The following is a 14685-nucleotide window of genomic DNA, read 5'->3' on the forward strand; positions in this document are numbered from 1 at the left end:
GCAATTAGGCTGCTTTTTTCCATTTCTATGTTAAAACGTATATACAGAGGCAATAAGAATATGCAGTATAGTGTGTTTTATATCCTTTTTTTTCCCAGCACAACCGGCAATCGGCAATCTGATTAAATTATTTTTTTCCCTCCATTTTCACCAACTATATAAACACACCTGATCAATTTTTTTATATATATTTTCTTTTTTGGGAGGGGATATTGCATTTGTTATATTTGGAAATATGTCACAGTTCAAAGTTTGCTTGGCTTGTTTTTTATATGAACAAAGAAGAAAAACAGTCTCTTCTGCACAAGTATCACACACTTTTAAAATAATGTGATATAAAATGAATCATAACTTTGACTATAACTTATATATCCTTATATGGACTTCCTGGGGGGTGTCCATATAAGTAGTTCTTCATTATTCCAAGGGTGCACCTGTGGCACAGATCAGTGCTGTGTGAGCACTAAGGGTTAAATGCCTATTACGCTTGAGCTCAACAAAACCCAAGCTCTTTTATGGTGTATCAGTGGATGTCTGTATTTACACTGAATATGTACCAGCCCCAAACCAAATTCTGGCATTGAGTTGAATTGAGTTTTGTATTTAATCAGAACTAGAATCATAAAATCTGTAGGAGGAACCTTCATGATATTATGAGATGATTAAGCTTCAGCCATCACCTTTCAGGAAAACTGCATATGTTTTTCTTTTGTTAGTGTGGCGAGAGAAGCATTTACAAAGCTCTTCTTCTGATCTGACATCAAAGCACTGTTGACGAAACATTGAATATTTCGATTTCGATCCCGCGTCTCAGAATAGGTTAATACCATGTGTTGCTCACTTGAAGACATGAAATCACAACATTTTCTGTTTCATTAGTTTGCGTATTGTGCGAGAGGATTGTGTAACCCAAGCCTCCAAATAAACAATGATCTGCAGAAAGCAACATGTCAAAGAGTCTCCCTGGGGACTTGCAACTAGCTGTCGGCATCTCCATTCCAGAGGCTCCTGCAGCTGTGAGACGTTGAGAAAATAAGCAGTCTTAAACTCTCCAGAGATTTCCCCTTCTTGTGTTAATGGAAATGTCAGTTAACATTTCATCTCCTGTGGTTGTATTCTCTTCATTCATTTGTATTTCATCTTCACACCGTCCTCCTCTGCTCTCCACAGTGAGAGGCTCTTTATCTGTTCTGGCTCAGCCGTATACCATACATGTGCCACAACTCTAGAGACCTGTGCATTATCACTGAGGGACAGATAAGCATAGCGTGGTCTGGAGGTGGCTGGGGTCAGCCCGCCTCTCTGCTCAGTGACAGCCCACCTTTTCTTCTGCCGCCTGATGCTCTGTGGAAATTGCCCACCTGTTCCCCTCCTATTGTGGTCGTCTTTTTATCAGCACCTAACAGCCTGAGCAGCCAGCGTTTGATGTGTGTGTGCCTGTGTGTGTGTTTGTGCGTATGAATGTACAGGTGGGGGGGCTTTTTTGTACAGCCGTGGCAGCTGACATTCTCGGAGAAGCTTGAGACACGTTAGCACATGGAAACACTGGGACGGCGACTCAATGGGTAGAATAATGAAGTTTCCTAAAAGGAAAGGTGACAGGGGCCAAAATGACAGCAAGAGGAGGACTAACCCCTTCCCAACCTCATCTCTTTTCTCACCTAATCCCCTGTCTGTCACCCAGAGCTCCATGTCTCAGCAGGAATAATAATAATAATACAAAATAAAAACCTTCTCCACACCACAGTGTGATGCTTGGTGATTCCCACTTTTCACCTGCCTCCTGGGAGCTGTTGAAATTTAGCTTTAAGATTACAAAGACACTAACCAATGTCCCTGTTTGTGCCAGCACTGTTTTTATGTCAACTGAACAACAAGCTCAGACAGTAATTAACCTCATATACTTTCCTGTCTAGACATTTCTCCTGTTTTACTGCTTGGTAAATCAATAAAAACAGAGCTTATCACCCTGCAATATTTCTGCCCTGACTGAAAAAAGTTGTACCATCACATCTTCTGGTCTTTGATGGATTAATTTTAACATTTATTTTGGAGTTGTAGTTATTTTTGATTGTTTTATGTCTTGGCCATTTTTATGTCTTTATATACCACCTCAAACAGACGTCCTCTACCAGAGGCCTGGGAGCCTGGTGTCTATGAAGACGATCATAAGCCATTTTCAGAAATGAACTGTGGACAATGTTGAGAGAATTAGGTCCAAGCATTCAACAGCTGGTATTGTCCAATGGGAGACAGGTTGCCATTGGCCAAATCGTGAATTTCAATGCTTCACAACGGAAATTGAGATTCTTTTGTCGGATGTCACGACTGGTCACAGGGTTCTAGCCAGGATTTTGTTTTACGGTGCTCTTTCACTCGAAACCTGTGCTCGCACTCATTCACAGCATTCATGCCTGTACCTGCGCCTTCGTGGAGCGAGTAGTTGCAGGGGAAACCTATTTTCAGTCTTTCCCTAACAACAAGAAATGCTATTTTCTGATTGGCTGATACGTTGCTAATTCAAGACAGCCGCATGAATGAACTATACAGAGCAATCTGCCTTCGCATCATCAAATCATAGTTTCGATTCATAAGTTGTATCACTTCTCAGCGTGAGAAATGTCATGTGTGTGGCAATACGATGTGATACTACATGTGAGGGCAGGATTAGATCGGACACGGCGCGCCACTTTTCTTTTAGCGTAATGGCCCTCAACTTAGCGTGTCAGACACAAATCATAGTGTAACGGGCCGCCACGCTGAATGCGCTAGCTAGAACCCTGGGGCGCAACCTGTGACAAACGGTACTTTGGTTAGCTTTGGTAATGCCTTATCTTATGATCACATGGACATGCTGAATTTGTATTATATATTAGGTAGAGTTCTCACTCATGTTCCTCTCCTGCTTGACAATGAATGTAGAATGATAGCAAATGGCTGAAATGTCTGATTTCTAATCATCAGAGCTCAAGAACACTAATGGAGGAGATAAGTAGTACTTGGTTCGGCTCAGGAGTGAATAGGATAGGCTTCATAGTCGTATATCCAAATGCCGCAGGCCCGTGTTTTGTAAGTACATTTGTTGAAGGTATTTGGTTACAATTATTATTTTCTTGTGAAGAGAACCAATCACCTGGGACTCGGCAGCGTTAGAGCTCGCCATCCTTCACCTTCTGCTACACAGCCACCTGCAGCATCTGGCAGAAAATCTACATCAACCTTTGCAGCAGCAGCATCGGTGCAGCAATGTCATTCCGGTATTTTGGCTGAGTTCTTGTCTTCCAACCTGCTCTGACAGGAGATAACAGATGTTGCAGCTTTGGTAACACTTAAATTGTCTCAAATTGTCTGATATGATACACACAGAGAGAAGCAGCACTGGAATGACTCCACTATTTGAAATCAGAGTGGCAATAAGTATAATAATGTGAACTTTGAGCATAACACTACTGACCTCCAATGAAAGTGTGGATGTCTCACCCCCAAGAAACATCAGAATGCACCTAGAAGATCATGCAAAGAGCAGAGTTTGTGTCATTAAATTTATTTTCCAGTGTTCCAGAAAATCATTTGGCACCGACACGATGGGGAGATTTTTCTCGGAGGTGCAGCGACATCAATGACACCAGTAGGAATTTCATGTGCGCGTGTGCAACTGCCATGCGGGGTGACGAGGTGACTGTTCTCTTGTTCGGGTTGTGTGTTCCCTTTGTTTTAGGAAATGAGTGGGTGGAGCTGAGACTTATTCAGAGACGCAGCACACCTGAGCAGGCTGCAGCATCCCCTCCTTCTCTCCTCCTGGCCTGCACACTGACATTGTCCTCGCTCCCTCGCTCGCTGAACATAACTGTCAATGTGGAACACAAAATTCAGACACTCGTGAGGGTTTCAAAGATTTATTGACAAAATAAAGATTGTGTAATCCGGTGTACCGGCGAACTGATCTAATTTGGCAGGAGAGACGGTAACTAAAGCTGGAGAAATCCAGTCCAAAGCCCTGGACATGCTCCACACTGATAGGAGATTGAGGCTGAGCTGTCTGTGATTTCAGAGGTATAATGTAGGGTCAGGGTCACTCTGGATGTGTGTGCAGTGCATGATGGCTGCATCACTTATATGATGAGTTTTGTTAACCCCTGTTCTTCACGCAGGGAGCATGTCAGTAGCATGTCAGCTATGTACTGTACCTTATTTATGGTTGATACACATCCTACAGTAGGGGTCTATAAATGGCAGAGTCCAGTTCTGGATCTGGATAGGATGCCGCCTGCAACCGTAAAATTTAAGTGCCATTTTGATGGAGCATTTGTCAATTTGAACAATATACCATAAATGCCAAAGATCCAACCCTTCCAGTTGCTCTGAATCCTGTTGTGGCACAGAAGCACAGCTTCACACTGAGGAGTCCTGCTATTCTGTTGATTGCAAAGCGGAGCACTCTAAGGCATCCAGACTGTATACTGAATGAAAGACGCTGGTCAGAACAGGTGCAAACAGAGAGTGCAAAAGTCTGTCAAGGCATTTGGCCACGTCCAGACAGAGGCGGGAAACCTAAACAATCTTTTGCTTTGCCGTTTTTCAAAAAGTTCCCCATAAACACAGCATCGTTTCAGGAACTATCTCCGTCCACATGGAACCCCCTTGAAAAGACTGTAGAACATGTGCCAGCAAAATAAGTTGTCCTGTAACATTACACCAAACAAAGAGAAGACGACGTTTTACACATTACAGAAACAGAGACAGAATGAACCGAGCCAGAGGAAAGAAAGGAAAATAATGTATTTTCGTTTAAGTTTGCGGTTTGTGCCGTTACAGCATATTTCACAACTTTACAGACCCCGAAAAGCGAATAGCGACAACTCTACTGACTTTTTGTCGTAAACCTAAATAACGAGAATGCACAATTTTGCTGCACGAGTGAGCCAACTGGATTTATTTTGGGCAGAGAATCGGACACACAGAGAGATAGCGATACGTAGAAGCGCTATGCGACGAGACAGGACGTATCCAAGTAATATCTAGTGTCTTTTCAGGCTGTCTTTAGTTACTTTTCATTGACAGTAGTTGTTAACACTGTCAAACAATCTGCAAACACAAGACAATGAATGAATGAATGAATGGGAGTATGTTGTCATCGTTTTCCTAAAATAGTGTATTCGCTGTCAACACAGACAGAGATTTTTCAGGTCCCCTAAAACACCGTCTCTGTGTGGACTGAAAATAAAGTATACATATTCACCTAAACCCGTTTCTGTGTGGACAGTCCCTAAAACACTTTGTCACCTGAAACGTTTACATTTTTATTCACCGGCTCCAGAGGACTTTCTGGATCTGCTTATCGCGATTACTACCTTACATAATTGTGACAAAATTAATCATGATCTGTTGATATGTCACTGAGGTATACGTGTCTGAACTTAAATGGGACTTCTTATATTAAATTTGAATTCCCACCAAAATCCTAAGTGTGATGGTTTGATCCTGCATACACATACACACATTTTCCACTAGTGCACTGCCCGTAGGAAGTATGTACTCCTATAGTGGGAGCTGAAGAAGATTTTTCTGTTATGGTGATGCATGATAAGGAACGTAAAGGCGCTGACAGTCACAACAGCTAGCTACGCTAGTGCTAATCGGAAATTTTGAAAATTGCGTTTTGCACAGTGTTTGTATTATGTTAGCCCTACGCTAATGCTAATCGTAGCCTCGCTAGCTTACCTTTGGAAAGGGTTCGCCAAGTTAGCCGCAAAGTAGTAGCATGGTAAAGCAAAATGAATATGTGCTTGCGTATTGGTGAAAGGACACCTCCTTGTTTCAGTCTAACACCATGTTCTGCGGTGAATCGTGTGAAATGTCTCACCCACCATGACGGCAGCCTCTTCACTCCCACCTCCTCACTCCCACCTCCCCACGCCAGACAGCGCAGCTGCTGTTGATGAGCCGCTGCCTGCCTGGTAGCATGATAAATCAGTGAAAATGAAAATGACTCCAAAAAATTTGAAAATGCAAAAGGATGCACACCATCGGGCCATGCTCAACCCATATCCAACGTTTTAGGGCAATCTGACTAACGGTCAGCGAGATATGCTTGTCACAGACAGACAGACACAACTTGCTTCATAGATATATTATAAGACGTAGAGATTTCTTCGTCATCACTGGGTATGTGAGCCATCACCGAGCCATCACAATGAAAATACAGATGAATCTGTTGACAAGAAGTGGCAAACTGAAGGATAAACTTCCAGATAAACCCTCGCAGATGAAAACACAGCCTCCTTTGTGGCCTTTGCGGAGGTACAAAAGTTTAAATTCTGAATTCTGATTCTTGCAATCCTCCCAACAGTATTACATGTATTTTAGTCTTCCAGAATCAATCTTAAGCTGCTCTGTAAAATATCATGTCCTAATAAGATTACAGATCGAGGGGGAAAAAAACTACCTGGAAGTGTCTTAGTGTCTTCCTATTGCCTTCTCTTGCTTTGTGGAAATCACTTGTTTAAAGAGAGAGCAGACAGACGGACAGACGTTTGTCTCCCTAGTCATTCCAAGTGTTATTAATATTTGGTCATTGTCATAAAGATGCAACAGTAGATGCAGGTAAGGAAGTAATTACTTTTTCCTCAGCGCTGATGGTGTGCGAATAATAAAAATACTAATAAACAGACAGTGGTTGAGGCTTGGCTTGGCTTACACCTTGGGTGCTCTGGCTTTAATAGAAACATGGATGTTTTAATAGGGTCCTTGCACCTGTCAGTTATGTGTGATTATAAACATCATTATAGCGTGTTTGTGTATGTTTTGGTTTTAGATTGCTTTACAGTGTGAAGGGCTGGCTTTAGTCCAGATATTATATTATTGCCTTCAAATCCAACCATCGTGGCATTCTGGATAGTATTGCTTTAAGTTCCAGTCATAAAACGTTATATCTGAAAATATTTAGCTTGAATAAGTAAAGAACTCCATTGCAAACATGCACTGTTGTTTTTTTTGTTTGTTTTGAGAATGACACAAAGTACCTTAACCCTTGGAACATAGAGCATTGTGGCTGTATTTTTTGCATTACTATGTTTAAATTGACATTATATACTGAGGCTATAAGAATGAGCAATACAGTGTGTCTTATATCCTTTTTTCAACATAACCTAGGCAATCTGATGGATTGGAGTAATGTTTCAAATTGGATTTCATTTGTGAAATATGGAAATATGTCACAGTTCAAAATTCACTTTTTAATGAACACAAAGTTAAGAAGAAACAGTCTATTTTGTGAATTCTGCACAAATTGCTACTTTGTATCACTACTGAAAATGTGATGTAAAATGAATCATATATTTGATGCAACAACACATAAGAAGATGAAAAAACCCCACTTTTTTTAAAGCCTGAATATGTGACCTATAAACACCCACCCCCAGGATGTCCATATAAGGAATTGTGTATTATTCCCACAGCAATTTATCTGAGCACTAAGGGTTAATTATTTCAACTTGAACTTAATGTCATCATTAGAAGCTTCGGCCATGTTTTATACAGACACTGATGTTACGTTACGACAGCAAATAAGGTGAAGCATCAGAGGTTAGGAGGTAAGTCACGCCTGTGCACTGACAGCCATTGTGCTCGTAATTAGGTCAGTGTTGTAGAAAGCTTGACATATATTTGTCCCTTGGTGAAAGTGAGATATTGCTCAGCCGAATGCAATATAGAGGACTGTAATTCATTTCCTCACCTCACTTACACACCACTAATTCTCCAGTTGGCTGTTTGTCGTAGCTGCAGTCATAACGGTGGCAGTGGCTATCCTCATCATTAAGATGAATGGCGTCTGGCACCGTCACTGGTATTAACCACCAAATGGACTAATGGTGTTTGTGCGAAGTGAAAAATGACCCAAGTAATTTACAGGAGAGGCCAGGAAAGACAGGAGGAGGAAGAGGAAGTATGATGTTCACTCCTCCACTGTCCTTATAGCAAAAGGCTGTTAACTTTGTGCTGTTTTCTTCACTCATTGTTCACACATGCATACTCCAGATCAAATCCAATTTAGATTTACTTTATTTGGGTCGGACACACATTTATGTAGGGCTAGACAATATGATAAATATCATTGTAAATGTCATTTTTATGGACAGAAAGTCTCGAACACATTAACTGCATAAATCTGGGATAAATCACTCATACATGACCATTGAAGAAAATGATATCATGATTAAACGCTTGCTTAGCCCTAGTGTGCAACGGCTCAGTTGATGATCAGCTGCATCCTGTGCACCTCTGTTGTTCACACAGGGAGCCTGTGTGCTGCTGCAGAGCTGCTGCTGCTGCTGTTTCAGTCGCCATAAATAGCATAAGTTTGAATTTGCCTTTTGAATTTGAGTACTCTCTAAATGTCAGGACTCATATGAAGTCGTGCATCCTGCAAATATCACAATAAAAGTATTTTTAAAAGAGAAGTGTTTTATTATGTTTGTGACATATTTGACTAATAATCGACTCAAATATTATTTTCAGTTGAACCGTACATTGTCACTTCTTAAATCACATATAAGAATAAAACATTAGGACATTACAGGTTAGGAACGAATCTCCATGATGCATGGTATCAAAGGATTGAAGTTGACTTTGGTGATTAATTATCACGCGCGTCCTGCTGCTTTCATATGGCTGCGTGGATTTACTGCTGCTTGTCACGCAGTGTTAAGCAGCTGTGGACAACATGGACAACAGATATTATTAGAATCAATCATGTTACTTTAAAAACACTTAACATTGTGCCCCTCGAGGAGGTGCTCTGGCAGACGGGAGCACATTTAGCCCCGGGTGCAAAACAGATGCCATGTCACCATGCAGCAAACAACAGAACCTGAACTGCTTCCATACAGCTTCTTATGAACTGTTGATAGATTTAATACATGGGTTATGCAGTCATTCATTGTATATGTTATTTATCATTTATTTATTATTCACTACGGAGACACCAGTGTAGCAATACACATGTCACACTGGGGGATTAATATAGCGATATTTAAAAACAAAAAAACATTTGTTCCTATGTTGTGTCCCTGTTTTTGTCTGAAATGTGTTCCCTGAGGTAGACTATGATGAGCAACACACACACAAACACACACAGCATCATCTATGATGAAGCGGAGCTGAGACGATGTATAATGATTCTCTGGTTGTTGTGTAACATGTCTCTTTCTGTCTGTGTCATTTCCTCTCTCCAGATGGTCACAAGAACAAAGAAAGTATTTGTCGGAGGATTATCAGCCAACACAGTAATTGAAGATGTGAAGCAGTATTTTGAACAGTTTGGCAAGGTAAGACCTTTTCTGGGCGATTCCCTCATTTGGCCTCTGGCTTGTTCCGTGTTTGTGTTTGAGGGCCCACAAGGGTTTAAAGGTTCACATCAGGTTTGATGAGGTCATTGCCCGCGGTGTGCCGCTCTACTGCTGTGGTGCTGCGGCAATATAGGATATATATATATGACATTGTCCTGAATATGAGTTAGATGTGTAAAGCTTTCTCGCACAAAGACTATGCATCTGATTGTTTTAACTCGATTAACCGTGAAAGGTTTATTGTATATAGCTTGGTTTGAACTGTATTCATCCATTCTCTTATTTTCTCTAAGGCCTGCACAGGTCACCCAGCAGTATATTATGGCTGTATAACACTTTTCCATCATACAGTTCTTGCACAACTCGACTCTACTCAGTGGTATCAGTCACATCCTTTTCCAATACTATAGTACCTCCTCAATGTGAGCGGGGTCGTCATAGCACGGCTGCATTGAACTGCAGTGATTCTATTTCGCGACACAAACACGCAAATTAGTGACGACGAGCGAGGCAGTTGTTTTTTCGGTGTTCTGAATCATTAGAATCGGTGAATTGAAAAGATTAGTTCAGTACTTCCTGCGTGACCAGAGCAAAACAAACTCCGTCTGACAGAACGGGATGTGATTTGGCTCACGATCGACGGCTTTCGGCAGTGCTGTCGCTAAATACACCGGACTCCTCTGTTAAATGTTGAGATCTTAGAAAATGTTGGAGATTAACGCATGTTTTCAGGATTTTTAAGTCCTTTTAAACGATCTACAGATCAGATTCTTGTGTCGGACGTCACGCTCATGACTCTTCCACTGATGACACTCTCTGACCTATCTTTCTCCGGCAGTCTGTCGAACATCACATTTTAATATTGGCTCAGCTCGCCTGGAACTTCACCAGAGCAGGTACTAAAAAAAGAACCAGGTAACAGGTACAATCAGTAATGGAAAAGCAAAAAAAACACAAAAAACTGAGGAGAGTCCAGCCGAGTAGAGTAGTGCGAGAACTGTGTAGTGTAAAAGTGCCATTAGAGTGTTCTAAAACACTCATGAGCCTCAGAAGTGAAGGATCTGAGGAAAGAAAGGAAACTTGTGTGAAGGAATAAATATGAGGATATGACACAAAGTGAGGAAGCCAAAAACATTGGGTTAATTATTTAAGGTGTAAATATGTGTGTCAAATCTGCTCACCTCTGCCTTTCCCAAGCATGTAAGGTAACATAGGTGGCCTTCGTATACCAGCTACTATCATTTGTGTAGTGTGCTTTGAAATGCAATGCAACCCCTTGTCTGTTATGGCTGCTGTAGAAACATGGCAGCAACAAGATAGATGTGGAATAGTTTTAACTGGGTTGGAATATTTGAGTGCCTCAGCTTTCCATTTTCTCTGCCCGGCTCTCTGTGGAGATGAGAGGGAACAAATGAGAAGAAGTTAGTGAAGGATGAAAGAGGAGAGACAACTGCTCTCCAGTCCACAGGATTACAGCTGTCATGAGACTGGCCTTTAGCATTGAATGTCTTCTGCGCTCACGCACGCACACAACAGCGCGTCCGCTTCCTCACTACTCTGTTATTTTTGTACGTTGAACACAATAAAGATTAAACATGTAATGACTGTTAAACATTGAGAAAACAGATGAGAATTAGTCTGAGGATAAGAGCGGTCAACAGAATGGAAACAAAGTTTTAAAAAATGAGGCAAATTAATTAAAGCCTTGTTGTCTCACTCAACCCTCAAGTCTCAAGGCTGCTGTAAATCTATCTATAAAGCAAGTTTTGTCTGTCTGTGACAGACATATCTCGGATCTCAGATCACCCTAAGATTTTGGATATGGGTTGAGCATGGCTTGATGGTGTGCATCCTTGATTTCATATTTTTGAATAATTTTCAGTGTCAGCGACGGGTAGGCAGCGTCTCATTTCACACGGTTCAACGCAGAATATAGTGTTATACTGAAAAGACGAAGTCGGTGTCCATTCACCAATACGCAAGCACATATTTATTTACCAATTTAGCATGCTACTATTTTGTGGCTAACTTGGTAAACCTGTTTCCAAAGGTAAGCTAGCGAGGCTACAGTTAGCATTAGCGTAGCTAGCTGTTTTGTGACTGTCAGCCGTATTTGATTTCCGCTGTTGATGAGGTTGCACAGTGTTTGTATTACGGTAGCCTTCACATTCCTTATCGTGCATTAGCATAGCGAAAAATCTTCTTCAGCTCCCACTATAGGAATACATACTTCCTACGGGCACTGCACTATTAACATAAAACACTCAGACTAAAGGTCCAGTAGAAAATACTTATGAGCCACTAGGTGTCACTGTTGAGCATGCATGTTGAACCAAAATATAAGCAATTGTTTCAGCCAATGCCAGTAAGTAATTCAAATTGTCACGATGCTACTATGTCAAACTAAATATTGATACCCAGGAAAACTAAACCATTCAAAACCCAAGCCACGGTGCGGTTTGTTGGCGTAAACTGCAATATATATATTTTGTGTATTAAGTGTATTTATCCTCTCTAAATCGATTCTACATTAATGAACACAGCACTAGCGCTCCAATTAACTGTCACGATATGAATGACGGGTCACGCAGCGATAGAAACAAAACGGAAGCAAAACAATGCAGCGTTAGTGTCAGCGGCGAGTGGTGGCGAAAATGAAACATTCGGAGGACCGTCACCTATTATTATAATTATAATAATAATAATAATAATAATAATAATAATAATAATAATAATAATAATAATAATAATAATACATTTTGAATCTGCTGTGTGGCTCCATTAGCGTCAAATGTGGCAGACACGGACAGTCTTAAACGCAAGTAACGGTTACACATCTAATCTGAATGTCCTTTTATGCCGGCACTGCCCAGGAATTTCTCGTAGGAGTTGGACTCTGGAGTCTGTTCGCTTTCCAACAAATTCAGACAAAAACAATAGCTCTTGGGCTGTTCATAGCCTATGATTTAAGGAGATTGGCGTGTGTATTATGATAATATAATGCCATTTCAACTCAATTCATTGTAATTTTTAAATCACTTTTATGTCAAATATCTTTGAAAGCCAGGAGAATGATTTCCTTTCTGAGAGCTCAGTCTGGTTAAAGTATCATTGTTTGCATGGAAACACCCCAGGATGTCCCCGCAACAGTGGTGTTTCACAGACGCAGCCCCTGCTGTAGCACAGCACCTTTTTCCGGGCTCGTGTAGAGCAGCAGCAGCAGCACAGTCACAAACACTGATACTTCGTGATGGGTTTTACAATGAGTTCAGTCCTTTAGTTTTAAGAAGCATTTAATGCACCATTTACTCAAGTAACTTTCACTCCACCTGCTCTATCTCTGTGCTGTGTGTGTGTGTGTGTGTGTGTGTGTGTGTGTGTGTGTGTGTGTGTGTGTGTGTGTGTGTGTGTGTGTGTGTGTGTGTGTGTGTGTGGTTGAATGTGTAGTAAGAGCGGAGCGGAGAGGAAGGACTGAATTTGGTACATTTTTGTGACATCATGCAGTCATAATACTCAGCAGCTTATTGCACTTCGCTGCTTTTAAGTGGAACTTGTGAATTTGTTCACACTTGAACAGCATATGTACTGTATACACAGGGTCTGGCATTTCTTACAGTACTTGAATACAACAGATAACGCAGTGAACACACACATACTCTGCTCATTCATTCTACTATATTCTCTGTTTACGTAAATAATATATTGTCTGATATCTTGAGGCAGAATATTGCATACTGTGCCTTTAATATTTGATACTCGTGAAGTGTAAATACAGTGCATGTGCTTAAAAGTAAACAACTCAAATTCAAAAGCAGTTCATTTGAGTTTAAATAGCGTCATTAACATATAAATGATTTTATAAAGTGTTGGGTAATTAATTTTTTATTTCAGTTTATTTAGGTTTTTTAGAAATAGTTCCTTCAGGCAGTTCCTTCATAATTTCAATTTAACCTGGAGTCTGGATTTTCTGGCACAGTTTACACAGATGTAATCTCCTGTTATTCACCAGAAGCTTCTGAATAGTTTTTTTTTTTTTTTTAAATATCAAAGTTTAATTTCATTTTTTTGAATAGAAAGAGAATATAATCAGTATTTCCATCATTTAAAAAAAAAAAAAAAAAAAAAAAAGAATTCTCCACTTTCTCCCTGTAAAGTCACAAGGAAACCAAACAAAGACGGACATCAAATCCCATGAATCCACTCTGCTTCTTGACATCAAACTAGGTCTCTTGTGATTATTTGGATTTGAATGACATACCATGCATGCTGCATGCATTTAACTTGAACTATAATTCATATCACTGATTCCCTTTTCACAAATGAAACTAATGAAACCTTCCCCATGTCCTGAGGCTTTGTCTGTCAAAAAGAAAAAGAGATTTTTCCCACTAACACAGGCTGAGCTGCTGAACTACTCTTTCTACAGTCAGCAGCACTCAAACCCAGCACCCAGACTGTTTCAGGGTACAGTATGGTGGTAATGGCAGACAAGCAGAGATGAGTATCATCAGCTCCATGAGAACAGCCATAATCAAAGCAAACAATGTGGGGTTTTTTTTCAGGCGATAGTGCTCTTGATATTTACAAATGAAGTGTATCTTTTTTTTTGTTGTATAAATGAAATACAACAGCTGCAGACAGAAAATGGGAGGTGTGCATTCCTCTCTGGTTCTCCGAGGCTCAAATAATGAATCAAGGTAATCTGTGTATAATTACAAACCTCTTAATATTGTTTGAGTAGCAAGCCTCCCCACGAGATACTGGATCTGACTATAACCTCACAGAGCACCCTGTGTATCATTAGGCTCATAACATACAGTAAATCAACAAGGCTCTGATGACTTATAAAAACTAGAGCCGTTACCCGTTCAGTATGTGTCTGTTTTAGGACGGGACGGAAGCAGTGGTTTATTGTAGTGGAACCCAATCATTGGTCCCAACTAGAAGCCACTGTGTTAAATAAGACTGGTGTGTGAATGATGTTCTGAAGATTTTGTGGAGATGAGGTTCATAAATGCAGCAGTGCTGAGCTAAAAGTATGTTCTTTACTGACTTATGCTGCTCTCAGATTTATGCAAATGACCTGAGCATCACTGAGTTTTCCCCCTGTTGGAGTCGAGTGCACGAGGAAAAGAGATGAAGAACGCACTGGCTAGTAGGTCAATGAGCAGCAAGGTGCTCTTGCTACTGGAATGTTAATGAAGGTTCTCTGTGGGGAAGAGTCAACACAGTGTGGCAGTAAGGGATTGCTGACATAATGCACATCACCAAAGTGGGTGCTCGGGTTCACAATGCATTATGGGGGAAGAAGTAAGTCGTGTCATTGAAGGGGTCATAT

At 40.7% G+C, this 14685-nt stretch overlaps 1 protein-coding gene across 7 annotated transcripts in view; it reads left to right on the forward strand.

Moving 5' to 3' along the window:
* Window positions 1–14685, forward strand: part of LOC310925217 (RNA-binding protein Musashi homolog 2) — a gene marked incomplete at both ends in the record, with an annotated part of 117357 nt that overhangs the window by 43966 nt on the left and 58706 nt on the right. For all 7 annotated transcript variants that reach the window (XM_083887100.1, XM_083887101.1, XM_083887099.1 and 4 more), the window contains one exon: window positions 9234–9326. In XM_083887100.1, the coding sequence (XP_083743226.1) occupies window positions 9234–9326 (93 nt within the window). The remainder of the gene's footprint in view (window positions 1–9233; window positions 9327–14685) is intronic.

The sequence above is a fragment of the Microchirus variegatus genome, assembly GCF_963457635.1.
Source record: "Microchirus variegatus genome assembly, chromosome: 3".
Classification (NCBI taxonomy): domain Eukaryota; kingdom Metazoa; phylum Chordata; class Actinopteri; order Pleuronectiformes; family Soleidae; genus Microchirus; species Microchirus variegatus.